Here is a 13,374-nt window from a genome sequence, read left to right as displayed (position 1 = left end):
TGAAATAACTGAGCAATGTCTGGCTTTTCTGCTTGAAATGGGAGCAGGGGAATAAAAGGTTCCTGTGAGAATCTTATTCTGATTTACACACATTAAACACCTGGCTGGAGGCAAAATCAGATCGTTTCATTTCTGTTTAGCCAGTAAAGATAGGATCTAGTAAATAGGGAGATGCTTTAAAGATCCTTCAGTAGTCACCACCTTTGGGAATCGCATGCCCCATGGCTTCATGGAATTGTGCTTTCTTAAAGCAAAATGAAGCTTTCTCAAGAGCTGGCTTATTGTTGTAAGAGCTGATACTGTCTTCATCTAACTTACAGACACTGAAGCTACGCTACATCCAGATGTCCCACTCCAATACTTTTAACACATCAAAAGGATTGATAGATGAGATGCCATTCGAACGTCTGAATCCAATTCAGCCTCTTTTCATTGTATGTGAAATAAAGCTATTCCAGATAAATCTTTATCTTGTGCACATGAAGAACACCATAAGTTAATTCCAGTTCTTATACGTGTATCGAGTCTATCTTAAATCTATGGGGTGGTGCAGAGCATTTACGTACGTATCTGCAGAAGCATAATTTAAATATAGTTATTTATCAGGTCATCTGCATTGAATTTTAACAAGAGTTTTCAAAAGTATTGAACATTATTCTTTAAATCAGGCACTTTTGGATGCATTCTTATAACTGTCCAAATGATTTGTGCACTCACAAAACACCACTTTTTCATTTAGCAATAAGAAGCAGTCACAGACTGGAGAAGATAAAGGTTTATGGTGGCAGGTGACTCCCTATACAAAAAAGATTGAAGATAAGTGCTAAAAGGCACTGTATTTCTGAGCCATAAATCTAAATGTAAATGAAAAATGTTTGGGGGCTAATGTGTGAAAAAAGCCATGGAAAAGCCATTAAAATAATATCTGATTTTGAAGCAGAATTTAATTCAAGTCCTGAGCATTTCTAAGCTTTTAAAGCTGACAAGAATCAGAGACTTTCTCTCACACGCCACCATTTTGGGGATGGAAGCAACTGAAATCACTTGGCATAGCCCAGCAGAGAAGAAAGCACTGTAAAAGTAATTATACGTTTCAATGTGTAAATGGAAACGGTGCTTTAATAAGAACATTTGAACATATGATTAGATGCTCTGGTCTTTCAACTCAATTTGTCTGTCTGAAGCATTTGATGGCTTTTCATCCAATTATTGGACAAATATGATAGCTAATGACAAGTTATGACAACATATCATTTTTAGGTTGCATCCATCTATTGTGGCTCTAAGGTGCCTATTACTGTTCTGTTTAAGCGCCAGTCCTATTCTGAATTGCCTCCATCCATGTAATTACGTAAAGCTAAAGGCTAATTGAATGTGTGGTGCAAATACCTTCTTCACAGCTTTCTCCTTTGTATCCTGGGTTGCAGATACAGGTCCCCATGATGCACGTGCCATGGTTATTGCAGGAGACATCGATGCACTGGTTGGTTGGGACATCACATTCTGCTCCCTTCCAGCCGCTGTGGCACAGGCACCTTCCCTTCATGTACTGCCCGTTTCCACTGCACAGCACAGGGCAGGATGCTGGGGACAGATAATAGGCAACACATCAGAACACAACTGTACATGGCTATCACTTCAACAAAGACCACAGGAGTCCAGAATGGGGTTGGAACTAGATGATTTTAAGGTCTTTTCCAACCCTAACTATTCTATGGTTCTATGATTTATATTCTTCATGCACATTTTTCAGTGGGGTATGTTGCTCTTTTCTTTGCCAAACCCAATTATTTTATGGGGATGACACCCAGCTGTTGACTCTGTGCTCCTGTGACTGTTTAAACCAAACAATGCTCTTGAATTAGAATGTCTCCTTGTTTTGTGTCTCATCCTTTTTTTTTTTCTAACTAACCTCTTGTATTCTGACTTCTCAATGTACTGGTGTCTTCTTTCAGCAGCACCACTGACCTTAGCTTGCTTATCAGTAACTCTTAGCTGCTGCCAAACTTCATACTTCCCTTGACACTGCCTCTGCTGAACACAAATCACTCCCCTGTTCTGTTGGAATCCTCAGCATTACGGGTTCCAGTTGCTTTGCTCACAGTCCAGAATGCCACGTTGAGACTTGTTGCCCTGATTTAGCTCTTGTCATGCCATAAACTACCAACTTTCTCCACCAAAAGAGTTGTCAAGCATTGGAACAGGCTGCTCAGGGAAGTGGTGGAGTCACCATCCCTGGAGGTAGTTAAAAACCAGACGTAGACATGGCACTTAGGGACATGGTTTAGAGGTGGACTTTAGGGGTTAACAGCTGGACTTGATGGTCTTACAGGTCTTTTCCAACCTAAACGATTCCATGGTTCTGTGATTCTAACTGAATCTCCAGCTCTCTGTTTTGGATATCATCTCTGCTGGACTCCATTCACCATCAGACACAATGCAAAACTGGCCTCTAGTCTTCCCAAGCTCCCTGTAATGGAAGTTCTTCAAATCTCCTCTCTTTGCATCAGTTTGTAAAGGATTTCTAATTGTCCTTGTTCCTGGCAAAGGGGGCTGATTCTCAAGGTCAACCAGATACAGGATTTCTTCCCTGTGATAAAGAGGAGAAGAGGAAGCTGACAAGCTCCGGCTGTGGCATGATGGATCCCAGGAATTCAGCGTTTTCTGAGCTAAATTTGGAAAATGTCAGGCAGAGTGGCATGGGATGAACTGTAGGATACAGACCAGGCTCCCCAAGGAAGGAACGACATCAAGGACTGGACCCTAGCCTCCAGGATCAAAGCTTGGGTAACAACTGCTCTCTGAGCTTCCTTCAGTATCTGAAGGGGGCCTATAGGGATGCTGGTGAGGGTCTCTTCGTCAGGGACTGTAGTGACAGGACAAGGGGTAACGGGTTAAAACTTAAACAGGGGAAGTTTAGATTGGATCTAAGGAGGAAGTTCTTTCCTGTTAGGGTGGTGAGGCGCTGGAATGGGTTGCCCAGGGAGGTTGTGAGTGCTCCATCCCTGGCAGTGTTCAAGGCCAGGCTGGATGAAGCCTTGGGTGGGATGGTTTAGTGTGAGGTGTCCCTGCCCATGGCAGGGGGTTGGAACTGGATGATCTTGAGGTCCTTTCCAACCCTAACTATTCTATGATTCTATGATTCATGTCCTCTCTGATGATGCTTTCTCCCTTTTCCATCCTCCACCCTTTTCCACCCTCCACACCTGCCACTTTACACTCCTTTTGTCCTATGCTCTGATCTTTCCAAGGAAGCTGGTGATTTCTGTCCCTCAGAAACAAAAGCTGCCCCTGTTCGCTACCCCTTGACACTTGTTGTTTAAGCCCTGTTCCCTTCCATTTCATTTTGCTTCAACTCAGCTGCAAGAACATAGATTCAACACAGATTTCTCGTGTTCACTGTTGCACATCATCATCAGGTGAGAGCAGCTGAACTTGTCATCTGCCCCTCACAAAGGCAATTTGTGGATGTTTTTATGCAGGACAAATGTGAAAGGAGTATTTCAGTACGGTGTTTAATTCAACTGCATCAGGCATGTGATGAATGCAATGTACCTCTTTTGCTTTGCTTCTGACTCTGATTATACACAGGAAGAGGTATTAATATGGTTGGGGAACATTCCTCTCCTTCTCTTCCCATCTTTTCAGCTAGCAACTGCATAATGCACATCCAGTGTTGCTTCCATGTGTCCTTATAGTCAAGCTGGTTTGAGTGTAACAGAATTAATTACAGCAACCTCACTGAAACACAAAGCACTGCCAGCTCTGTTAAGCCCATTTGATATGCAGTGAACTATATTTGCCTGACCAAGATAAAAGAGGTTTAGAAGATAAACGAATTTGGCAACTGTTATTACTAAAGAGCCCTCTGTTCACTTTAAAGGAAGGACATTGCAGTGTTGCGTTTCAGGTTCATCGTTTGCACTGAGATAGCTACCTATACAACATGAGACATCAGCTGCTTCAGATGCCCTGTGTTTTGTACATGGTTCACAGCAAACTCACTCTGTAATTTCACTTTTCAGCTTGGCTGATGGAATTTTCCTCCTGTCTCAGATTTCACATGCTCAGTAATGGACCCTGTCCTTTCAAGGCACTGGAAAAGGATCTTATGCAGCTCTTTTCAGCAAGGAGAAAGAATAATTGCCTTTAACCAGTGGGAAAGGGCTGAGAAAGACTGAAATGTTTTCTGACAAGACAGCTGATCACTCAGTACAAGACCAGATAAATTGCTGGCCATCTGCAATAAGACTGGTGCTATACAGAGTCCTCTATGGGGAACACCTTCAGCATAACCTGGAAAGTACTGCTGCAAATGTCAAGGCAATGGCAAGAACAAAACCTCCTTTGCAGCACACCATAATGAATAAAGACAAAAGAGGTGTCTGGAGTTTTTCCACTGTTACTTGTGTGACTCTTTTCCATACATAAAGATTTATAAGTATTGTTTGATCATTCAGACTCCGACAAACAAGATCCAAGATGCCGAAGTTACAGTCATTCCCTATTGCGACTAATGGTAGCAATAACCCAAATGCACACCACTTCCCTTGTAAAGTTTAGCATCAGCGAGTAAGATCATTCCATTGTTTAATTTATACAGCACTTTATAACACCATCTCCCATGGAACCATAGAATCAACCAGGTTGGAAAAGACCTTTAAGATCAAGTCCAACCTTTACCCCAGCACTGCCAAGTCCACCACTAACCCATGCCACTAAGGGCCTTGAATACAAAGGCCCATGAATACACTCCTGTGATTTGTTCTCATTTACTCAGTTTAAATTAATTGGTTAATAATACATTCATAATTAACCCTTATTAAAAGCAGAAGGGCTTTTTCTGCTCCACAGTCTCCCACTTATTTGGATGCTGAATTATGAGGCTGATTTGAAACAAAGGAACACCCAGGAAATCTATGACCTAGAAATCTTCACGTGGGCACAGCACTGCTTATTTAAGGATTACTGCTCAGTACAAGGACCAGTGCATTGCTGCAGATGGATACTGCATTACACATGCCACAGTTGCTGCCCTCTGAGGGATTATAGGTCAAACCTAGCATCTTAGATTCCCCTGAAAACCAACAGGAAGCCAATGCTGGGGCCCTCCTATCTCATGCTCATGGGAAGATGAGCCTTTTAACAAGGCCACTGGGTAGAAATGCATACCCAAATAGCATTTTGACACTCCAGGTATTAATCTGTCTTCCTAAAGGCAGATCTGCACCCAAGATGAGTCTGAACTAAAAGATACAGTAGAATAAAAGATGTTCCTATCAGCCGGAATAAGGACTGTAGTGAAATGGGACTTAGCTACTCACGTGGCTCAACTGAAGTGTGAGGAAGCTGGCTTATAACCCATGAAGGGATGCGAGCCCCTCTGAAAGTGAATTCAGAACAAAAGCTCATATATTCTGACTTACAGCAAAGGAGCTTCTCCTTTACTGACTCTACAGGGAGCCTTGTGGGGGAACAAGCCCTGAACTTCTGCCCCTATCTAAAGTTGGGAGGTATGAGCAGGAATATGCTGTGGGAGATGGGGGGAAAAAGCCCTCCTTTTGTCTCCAGCTCCAGGGATTTGAAAAGGAGCTTGGAAATGCAAACCGAGTGTAAGGAAATGCAAACCAAGTGTAACCTGAGTCAGCAAGAAGTTTGACAGATCAGCTCTCAGGGATGCAGACTGCCACATCCATCTTACTGGGCTGTGAACTCTGAAACACCTCTGGGGTTTTAGCCTGGACCAAAGTGGTTCAACACAGAGCTCCCCTCCTGCCTGTGGGGTTTGCAGCCCTCCTTATCTCTGTCTTTTGGCTGGGCTACAGTGACTGACCCACGCTTGGCTGGAGGGGGAGAGGACATGGGGTTGGACAGAGTTTAGCTCTCCCTCTTGGGAAGGAGCCAGTCTGCCTTCCAAAGAAGTGATGGGCTGGGGTGAAGGCCTGACCCATAGCCTCAGCAAAGCTCCTTGTGTGGGCATTAGCTTTTTACACTCCCTCCCTCCCCACATTTATAAATCTGCATTTAGTTTCTGGGACTGTTGGAGCCAAAACCCAACAGGCCTCAAAAAGGTTGACGTGTTCTGGTATTTCCCACATGCAGCGTTTTGATTTCCTGATCTGAAACGTGTTCTCACTCTTAGTACTTCAGTTTGGTTTTTAAATGTTTAAATAACCTAAAAGTCTTCAGGTCACACAAAACTCCTTCCAAAAACATTTATTAAAAGTACTTATCACTTGAGCAGAAAAATGCTTTATATTGTTTTCTGGGGTAAGCCTCCTCCCCAGTTTTCCCAGTGTTTTCACTTTTGGCCAGAGTATCCAGTGTTTCATAGAATCATAGAATCATAGAACAGTTAGGGTTGGAAAAGACCTCAAGATCATCCAGTTCCAACCCCCTGCCATGGGCAGGGACACCTCACACTAAACCATCTCACCCAAGGCTTCATCCAACCTGGCCTTGAACACCACCAGGGATGGAGCACACACAACCTCCCTGGGCAACCGATTCCAGTGCCTCACCACCCTCACAGTAAAGAACTTCCTCCTTATATCCAATCTAAACTTCCCCTGTTTCATTTTGAACCCATTACCCCTTGTCCTGTCACTACAGTCCCTGACGAAGAGTCCCTCCCCAGCATCCCTATAGGCCCCCTTCAGATACTGGAAGGCTGCTACTAGGTCCCCACACAGCCTTCTCTTCTCCAGGCTGAACAGCCCCAACTTCCTGCCATTACTCCACTCCAAGCCCTACTTTACCCCTGCCCCACACCCCCAACCAGGCTGTCAGTGATCATTCAGAGCTCAGGCAGATTTGCAAGGCCTGCAGCAATGAAAAAGGCACTTGATTTTCGTGGAGTCATAGAATCACAGCATGGTTTGGGTTGGAAGGGACCTTAAAGCTCATCCAGCTCCAACCCCCTGCCACGGGCAGGGACACCTTCTGCTAGAGCAGCTTGCTCCAAGCCACCTGTGTCCAACCTGGCCTTGAACACTGCCAGGGATGGGGCAGGGATAACCCACAACTCCTGAGTGTCTTAGAAAGTATCATTATAGGGTTTGTCACACAATGGTCGCATGCTCTGCTAAACAAACAATAATGTCATATTTATAAGTCATAGGGTTTAAAGTCCCTTCCAGAGAGAAGATTCCCAGGATGACTCTTTGTCCATACGCAGCTTGGGGTTGTGTTGTTGCTAAGGTCCCAGCAATCATGACTAGTAGGAAACAAATCCACAGATCTGACCTGTTTCCATTGTACTGCAGCATCGTCAAGCATGTTGAAGTGTACATTGTACAAGCATGAATATAACATCCACAAGAATTAGCTAAAGGGGATAGGGGAACAGTTAATCAAGTATAGATTCCTACCTCTGCCACAGTCAGGGCCCAGAAAGCCAAGGAAGCAATGGCAGGTCCCAGACACGCAGTCTCCATTCCCGTAGCAGTTACTGGGACAATTATCCACTGATTCTGGAAAACAGAGGAAAATTCAGATAATTCCTTCGGCAAGGGAAAACCTCTGAGCTTGGGAGGTTTTGGATGACAGGACAGCTGAAACTTCAAAGTAATCACTGCACTCGGGGATGAAAGCATTAGTCTGAGCTTCACCAAAGACACTCAGTCATTGACAGCAACGGACGGTTCCATTGTAACACATTAGTGAGGAGTGACTGCAAATCCCATGGTTAAATCACAGCTGCCCAGCACCCACCAGGCTTTGTCCTCACTCAGTACCTGAAAACTTCCACGTGTCTTTTCCTGCTGCGTACTTATCCAGCTTTTTTCCCCTCTTTGAATGGATTGGAGAGAAGCAACACACACCATTCTCACTGCAGAACATGCACCTTTGGTCTGATTTTGTTGAACTGGGTGAGTGAAAATGGGGCATTTATTTGTGCCAAGCAGAGCTGGGCTACGGCAGCAATGTTCCCTAAGAAGTTACTGAACACAGACCCCTGATTCATCCTGTCCTGCTGGAAGATTATACCTCAGCAAATACCTTCTCATTTGTTCTGCAGTATTATACAAAGAGCCATAATAGTGCACGTTGGGGGAACAGGAATGGGGCCATTCCACACTCCCGTCTGTTTCTAGTTATTATTTGGCAACAACACTGGCTATTCCTCTTTCCAGGAAAGTTAGCAGGTAAGCCCAATGTCATCTAGCACCTTTATTGCGAGGGCAGTTCAGAATACTGGGGCTAAGTTATCTGTCATAAGAGAAGAACACAAGCTGGTAAACATCAGCTATCAAAAAGAGCATGAAAATGAGTTTACTCGATTAAACTATGACTGAAGACTGAGTAAATATGAGTAGGGCTTGGAAAGGTGATGGAATACCATGGTTCATCCCACACTATTATTTCACATGTTCTTAGAGGGTGATGCGTACCAGAGTCCAACTGGATTCAGTCGTAGAGGAGAGGCACTGGTGGTACATCTGTTGTGGAGTGTGACCCATGTGAATAATGCCTGTGCTTTAGACTCCATGAGTCCTTGTGGTAGCAGAGATTTGTAACTCCCTACCGGCGCAAGTGAAGAGAAACAGCTGCAGCAGAGATGTGCAGATTAGCCTCTAATCACAACTGAAAGGAAGCCTGTTTCTGGATGGGTGTTCTCCCAACAACACAGGTTTCGGAAGGACATTTTAAAGGATGTGGTGTAATTTCAGCGTTCCTAAAGGGCAACAGCGGTTTTAAAGACTAAAAACAGTTCCAAGCATTTATGTTTTAAGCCTTGGCACCAGACATCTCATTATCAGATAGCTTCATGCAGCAAGGAAGCTACAAGGAAATGCTGTCAGTTTTCTAACACTTAAGCTCTCTAGTTAAGCAGAGATTCACTTTACGGTGTATGGAAATCCAATCACAGCATGCAGTCAACACCTGGGGCCTGAGCTGCCGCCTTTATTCCAATCAGATCACAGCCGTGCTTCCGAGAATAAATAGCAACTCGGGCCTTGTGCATTTATACGAACACTCAGGTATACCAACACAGCCTTCATAGCAGGTCTAAACACAAATCTATGCTCTAAATGAAAAGTTAATGTTAGTCGGGATGTTTATAAGCTTCAGAACTTTGTGATGGTTTAATTTTACTGCTGAAAACAAAAATTGTTTTGCTTTATGCATTTTTGCCTCTATTCATTCCTTATAATGCTTACATCCTTCTTGTCTTCAAGAAATACATGCAGAAATGTAGAAAAAGAAGTTACTTATTTACACACATATAAAGACTATGCAGAGTATGAGCACTGTGAAACAAGATAATGAAAGGGGCAAGGAGATTTAACAGCTCCTGTTGCTAGAAGGGTCAGTCGTTTTCCTCTAATCCTCTCATCCTAGGCACAACTCTTAAGCTCCCTCTTCTTGTGCTGGCTCTGGCACTTGTCAGACCTTTCAATGAGCTGGTTAAGCTCAAAAGGTGGCAAAAAAAAAAACAACTTAATCCAGCAAAGAAAAAGCCAACAAGTGAATTGTTTTCTATGGCGTGAAAACTGGGAACACGAGGAGTAGGGCCTACTCAGTATCATAGATGTCTCATGCAACCTCACCATCACACTGCCACACTGAGCCTGGCCTGGGGTCTGAAAGCCTGTAGCAACGCTGCATAAACTTAGAGTCCTAGAGTGGTATGGGTTGGAAGGGGCCTTAAAGCTCATCCAGTTCCAACGCCCTGCCATGGCCTTTTCCATAAAGGAAGTGTTAAATGAATTTGCTTTTTTATCTTGTAAACTCCAGAGTTACTGAGAACAAAGCAGGTTTGGGACTTAGGCTTGGGATCAGCAAGCCATAGAATGACAGAACCATTCAGGTTGGAAAAGCCCTTTAAGCTCATCCAGTCCAACCACTGCCCATCACTGCCAAGGCCACCCCTGCCCCATGGCACTGAGGCCTCGTCTCCACGGGGTGTGAACCCTTGCAGGGCCGGTGCCTGCAGCCCTGCCCTGGGCAGCCTGTTCCAATGCCTGAGCACCCTCTGGGGCAGGAATTGTTCCTCAGCTCCATCTAAACCTGCCCTGGGGCAGCTTGAGGCTGGTTCCTCTTGTCCCATCCCTTGTTCCTTGGGAGCAGAGCCCAGCCCCTCCTGGCTCCATCCTCCTGGCAGGCACTTGTAGGGAGCCATCAGGTCCCCCCTGAGCCTTCTCTTCTCCACCTGAACCCCCCAGGTCCCTCAGCCGTTCCCCATCACACTTGGGCTCCAGGCCCTGCACCAGCTCCGTTGCCCTTCTCTGGCCTCACTCCAGCCCCTCAACCTGTATCCGCAGGTACCATCACAAACTGGAATTTCTTTTCACATTGCAGACTGCAGGCATTCACTTAAGGCTTCCCATAAAACCCTCTGTCTTCATCCCAGGACTGAATGTCATTCCAGAGGTTACAGCTTGCACCAGGAACAGCTGAGCTGATGTTCTGGCCCTTCTGAGATGTACACATAACGTGCCCACACATCCATGCACACTGCTTTAACATGTACAGTTCAGACTAAACAGGAGGAGATGGGTGACTTGGCATAAGAAATTAGGGAGCCACGATGGGGGAATCCTGCAAAGAACAAAGGATCAGCTGGGCTAAGTCTTAGCATTTGGAAATTTGCCTAATTATTATCCAGTGGGTCTTAGATGACACAAGAGAGCAAACTCTTCACCACTCAGGGAGCCCTAACTTAGTGGCATGAAGCAATTGTCCGCCTTTTACATCCACAGTCAACATTGCTACAGAGGTGACAAACTCAAGCAGTACATAAGACAGGTCACTGCGAGTCAGGGCTAAGTTGCAGTCTCCTTTCTATAGCTAATTCTGCAAGCTGCACATGTAATCATATTTTCCAATTTATATAGAATTCCATATGGTGTTTTATGAACAGTGCCATGGGAACTGTGTTAAAGGACCGTGACAATGTGTTCTTTTGTTTTCCTTAATTGTTAAAGTTCATTGTGAGACCGTGGTCAATTCTTGCTTAGAAAGAGATAGATGTTCCCCGTTCTCTGCCTGACTCCCACAGCTTTCTCTTGCCTTCCAAATCTCTGAAGGGATCTGATTGACACCAGCTGGTAAGGGCAAAGATTATTCATTAGAGGGTCAGCCAATTAATGATGCATGATGCTTTCCCAGGGTTTTGCTATCGTGTCCAAAGAGAACATTGAAAATGCAGCTCCCCTGACACCTTTCAACAAGCAACAGCAGCAGGAGCAAAGCTCCTGAAAGCAAACAACTCCCGCTGGGAAAGACCTCCAAGACTCGAGGTGATGGGGCTTCTAATGGGGACTGCGGGAGCTTGTGTATGGGAGTAATTGTCCTGTCAGCTTCAGGATCTAATTAGCAACCGAGAAAACAAGTGATTCCCCGAATAACTGTTCGAAGCACCCAGACATGTCATTTACTCCCCTGAGAGGAGGAAATGACATAAAGAGACACATGGTCTTCAGATCCACACTGTCCGAGAGTGGTACGGAAATGCCTTGTCTGACACAACAGGTATTTCCCATGCTAGTCCAGCCCACCTCACTCAGGAAAAGGAGGATGTACAGAACCGATTCTGCAATAGAATCCCAGACTGGTTTGTTTCAGAAGGGACCTTAAAGCTCATCCAGCTCCAACCCCTGCCACAGGCAGGGACCCCTTCCACTGGAGCAGCTTGCTCCAAGCCCCTGTGTCCAACCTGGCCTTGAGCACTGCCAGGGATGGGGCAGCCACAGCTTCTCTGGGCACCCTGTGCCAGCGCCTCAGCACCCTCACAGGGAAGAGCTTCTGCCTAAGAGCTCATCTCAATCCCACCACTGGCAGTTTAAAGCCATTCCCCCTTGTCCTGTCACTACATACCGTTGTCCAAAGCCCCTCTCCAGGTATCTTGCAGCCCCTTTAGGTACTGCATTCATAAAAATGAAAGATGGAAACCATTCATTAAGTGTGAAAGCCAAGGCTTCTCCAAGAACAAAACTCTCCTGAAGCACTCTTTAAGCTCCTTCCCGCCCAGAGCTTTAACTGTCAAAGCAGAGAAAGAAACACATCATGCTCTGGAACAAACCTGCTTTACTTCATGCACCACGTTGACTTACAGCTGCTGGGGATACTTTGAGACTGTGCCATTTGTCTCAAGGGACTTTTTTCAGTACAAGTAACCTCACAGCCGGTAGATTTTGAGGGAAACTTGGCTGAAACCCTTCCCTCGTTGCTTGTTTTCCCACTGCAATCACTCCTTACCCTGAGAGAAGCTATAAACTGGCACGATCCTGCCCATACCCTCAGTACGACTTCACACTACACTGTCTTTCATTTAAGAACATCACCGAGTTCAGTAGGAGATTGCTAATTGTTCCCATTCCCAGTTTTCTTAGGCTGGCAATCTGAGGCACAGACAAATACACTGTTAGCTTCGTATCACGGATGTGACAGCAGCAAAGCTCCCAGGCTAATGGTCTGCGCAGGGGACCACTTTGCTGCTGACAAAAAGCCCTGCGAAAGCCAACTCTACTGTGGGGAACTCCATAAAGATCCGTCAGCCTGGCTTACAATTACCCCCATGAATTACCTTTATCCAGATGAAATGCAATAAACATATTAAGGAGGCAGACAAACTGTTAGACCCTTGATGGACTTCTTATATATATACTCACCATGTTTGCTGGTCTGTGCTGCAGCTACTCGAATAGGATTTCCGCCTTATTTATCTACAATGCAACGTTCAACTTCATGGCTTGTTTCTCTATCTTTAGGCCAGAGGCCAAGGCAGATGTTTGCCTGACACCAAATCCTATTAAAGGCTGCAGTAACGCAATTGTCTGTTAAAGATAAATATTTTATAGCCTGCACTTGCCACCAAGCATCATCATTCCCTGAGCATTTAGAGGCAACTATCTATTGGCAAGGCAAAAATAGTTCTCGAGCTGGCAACTGAAGGCAGTAGCTTGCCTGGCAGTTAATAAGCACCAGGACTGCTTTCTAAGAACTCATTAAATGCCATTCAGTGCAGTGTGGTTGGAGGAATGCAAATGTTAACTATTTCATTCCACAACCTCAAAGAGCTGTTTTGGAACTGGCAGTGTTTGGTGTCACAAACTTGTAGGAATAGCACTGCAGTAAAGAATCAATCAGTTTCTGGAATGAATGATAGAATCATATAATTCCTAGACGGTTTGGGTTGGAAAGGACCTTAGAGCTCTTCCTATCCCCTGCCACGGGCAGGCACACCTTCCACTAGAGCAGCTTGCTCCAAGCCCCTGTGTCCAACCTGGCCTTGAGCACTGCCAGGGATGGGGCAGCCACAGCTTCTCTGGGCACCCTGTGCCAGCGCCTCAGCACCCTCACAGGGAAGAGCTTCTGCCTAAGAGCTCATCTCAGTCTCCCCTCTGGCAGGTTCAAGCCATTCCCCTT

The 13,374-nt window shown here is 45.3% G+C and overlaps 1 protein-coding gene across 5 annotated transcripts in view; it reads right to left on the bottom strand.

Moving 5' to 3' along the window:
• TENM4 (teneurin transmembrane protein 4) overlaps positions 1-13,374 on the bottom strand; it is a 772,055-nt gene that overhangs the window by 153,025 nt on the left and 605,656 nt on the right. For all 5 annotated transcript variants that reach the window (XM_065678851.1, XM_065678850.1, XM_065678853.1 and 2 more), the window contains 2 exons: positions 7,371-7,472; positions 1,390-1,584 (listed from right to left, as the gene is read on the bottom strand). In XM_065678851.1, coding sequence (XP_065534923.1) covers positions 1,390-1,584; positions 7,371-7,472 — 297 coding nt within the window. The remainder of the gene's footprint in view (positions 1-1,389; positions 1,585-7,370; positions 7,473-13,374) is intronic.

The sequence above is a fragment of the Lathamus discolor genome, chromosome 4, assembly GCF_037157495.1.
Source record: "Lathamus discolor isolate bLatDis1 chromosome 4, bLatDis1.hap1, whole genome shotgun sequence".
Classification (NCBI taxonomy): domain Eukaryota; kingdom Metazoa; phylum Chordata; class Aves; order Psittaciformes; family Psittacidae; genus Lathamus; species Lathamus discolor.
The sequence above is the reverse complement of the archived record's forward strand: the minus strand, read 5'-3'. Positions and strand labels throughout refer to the sequence as shown.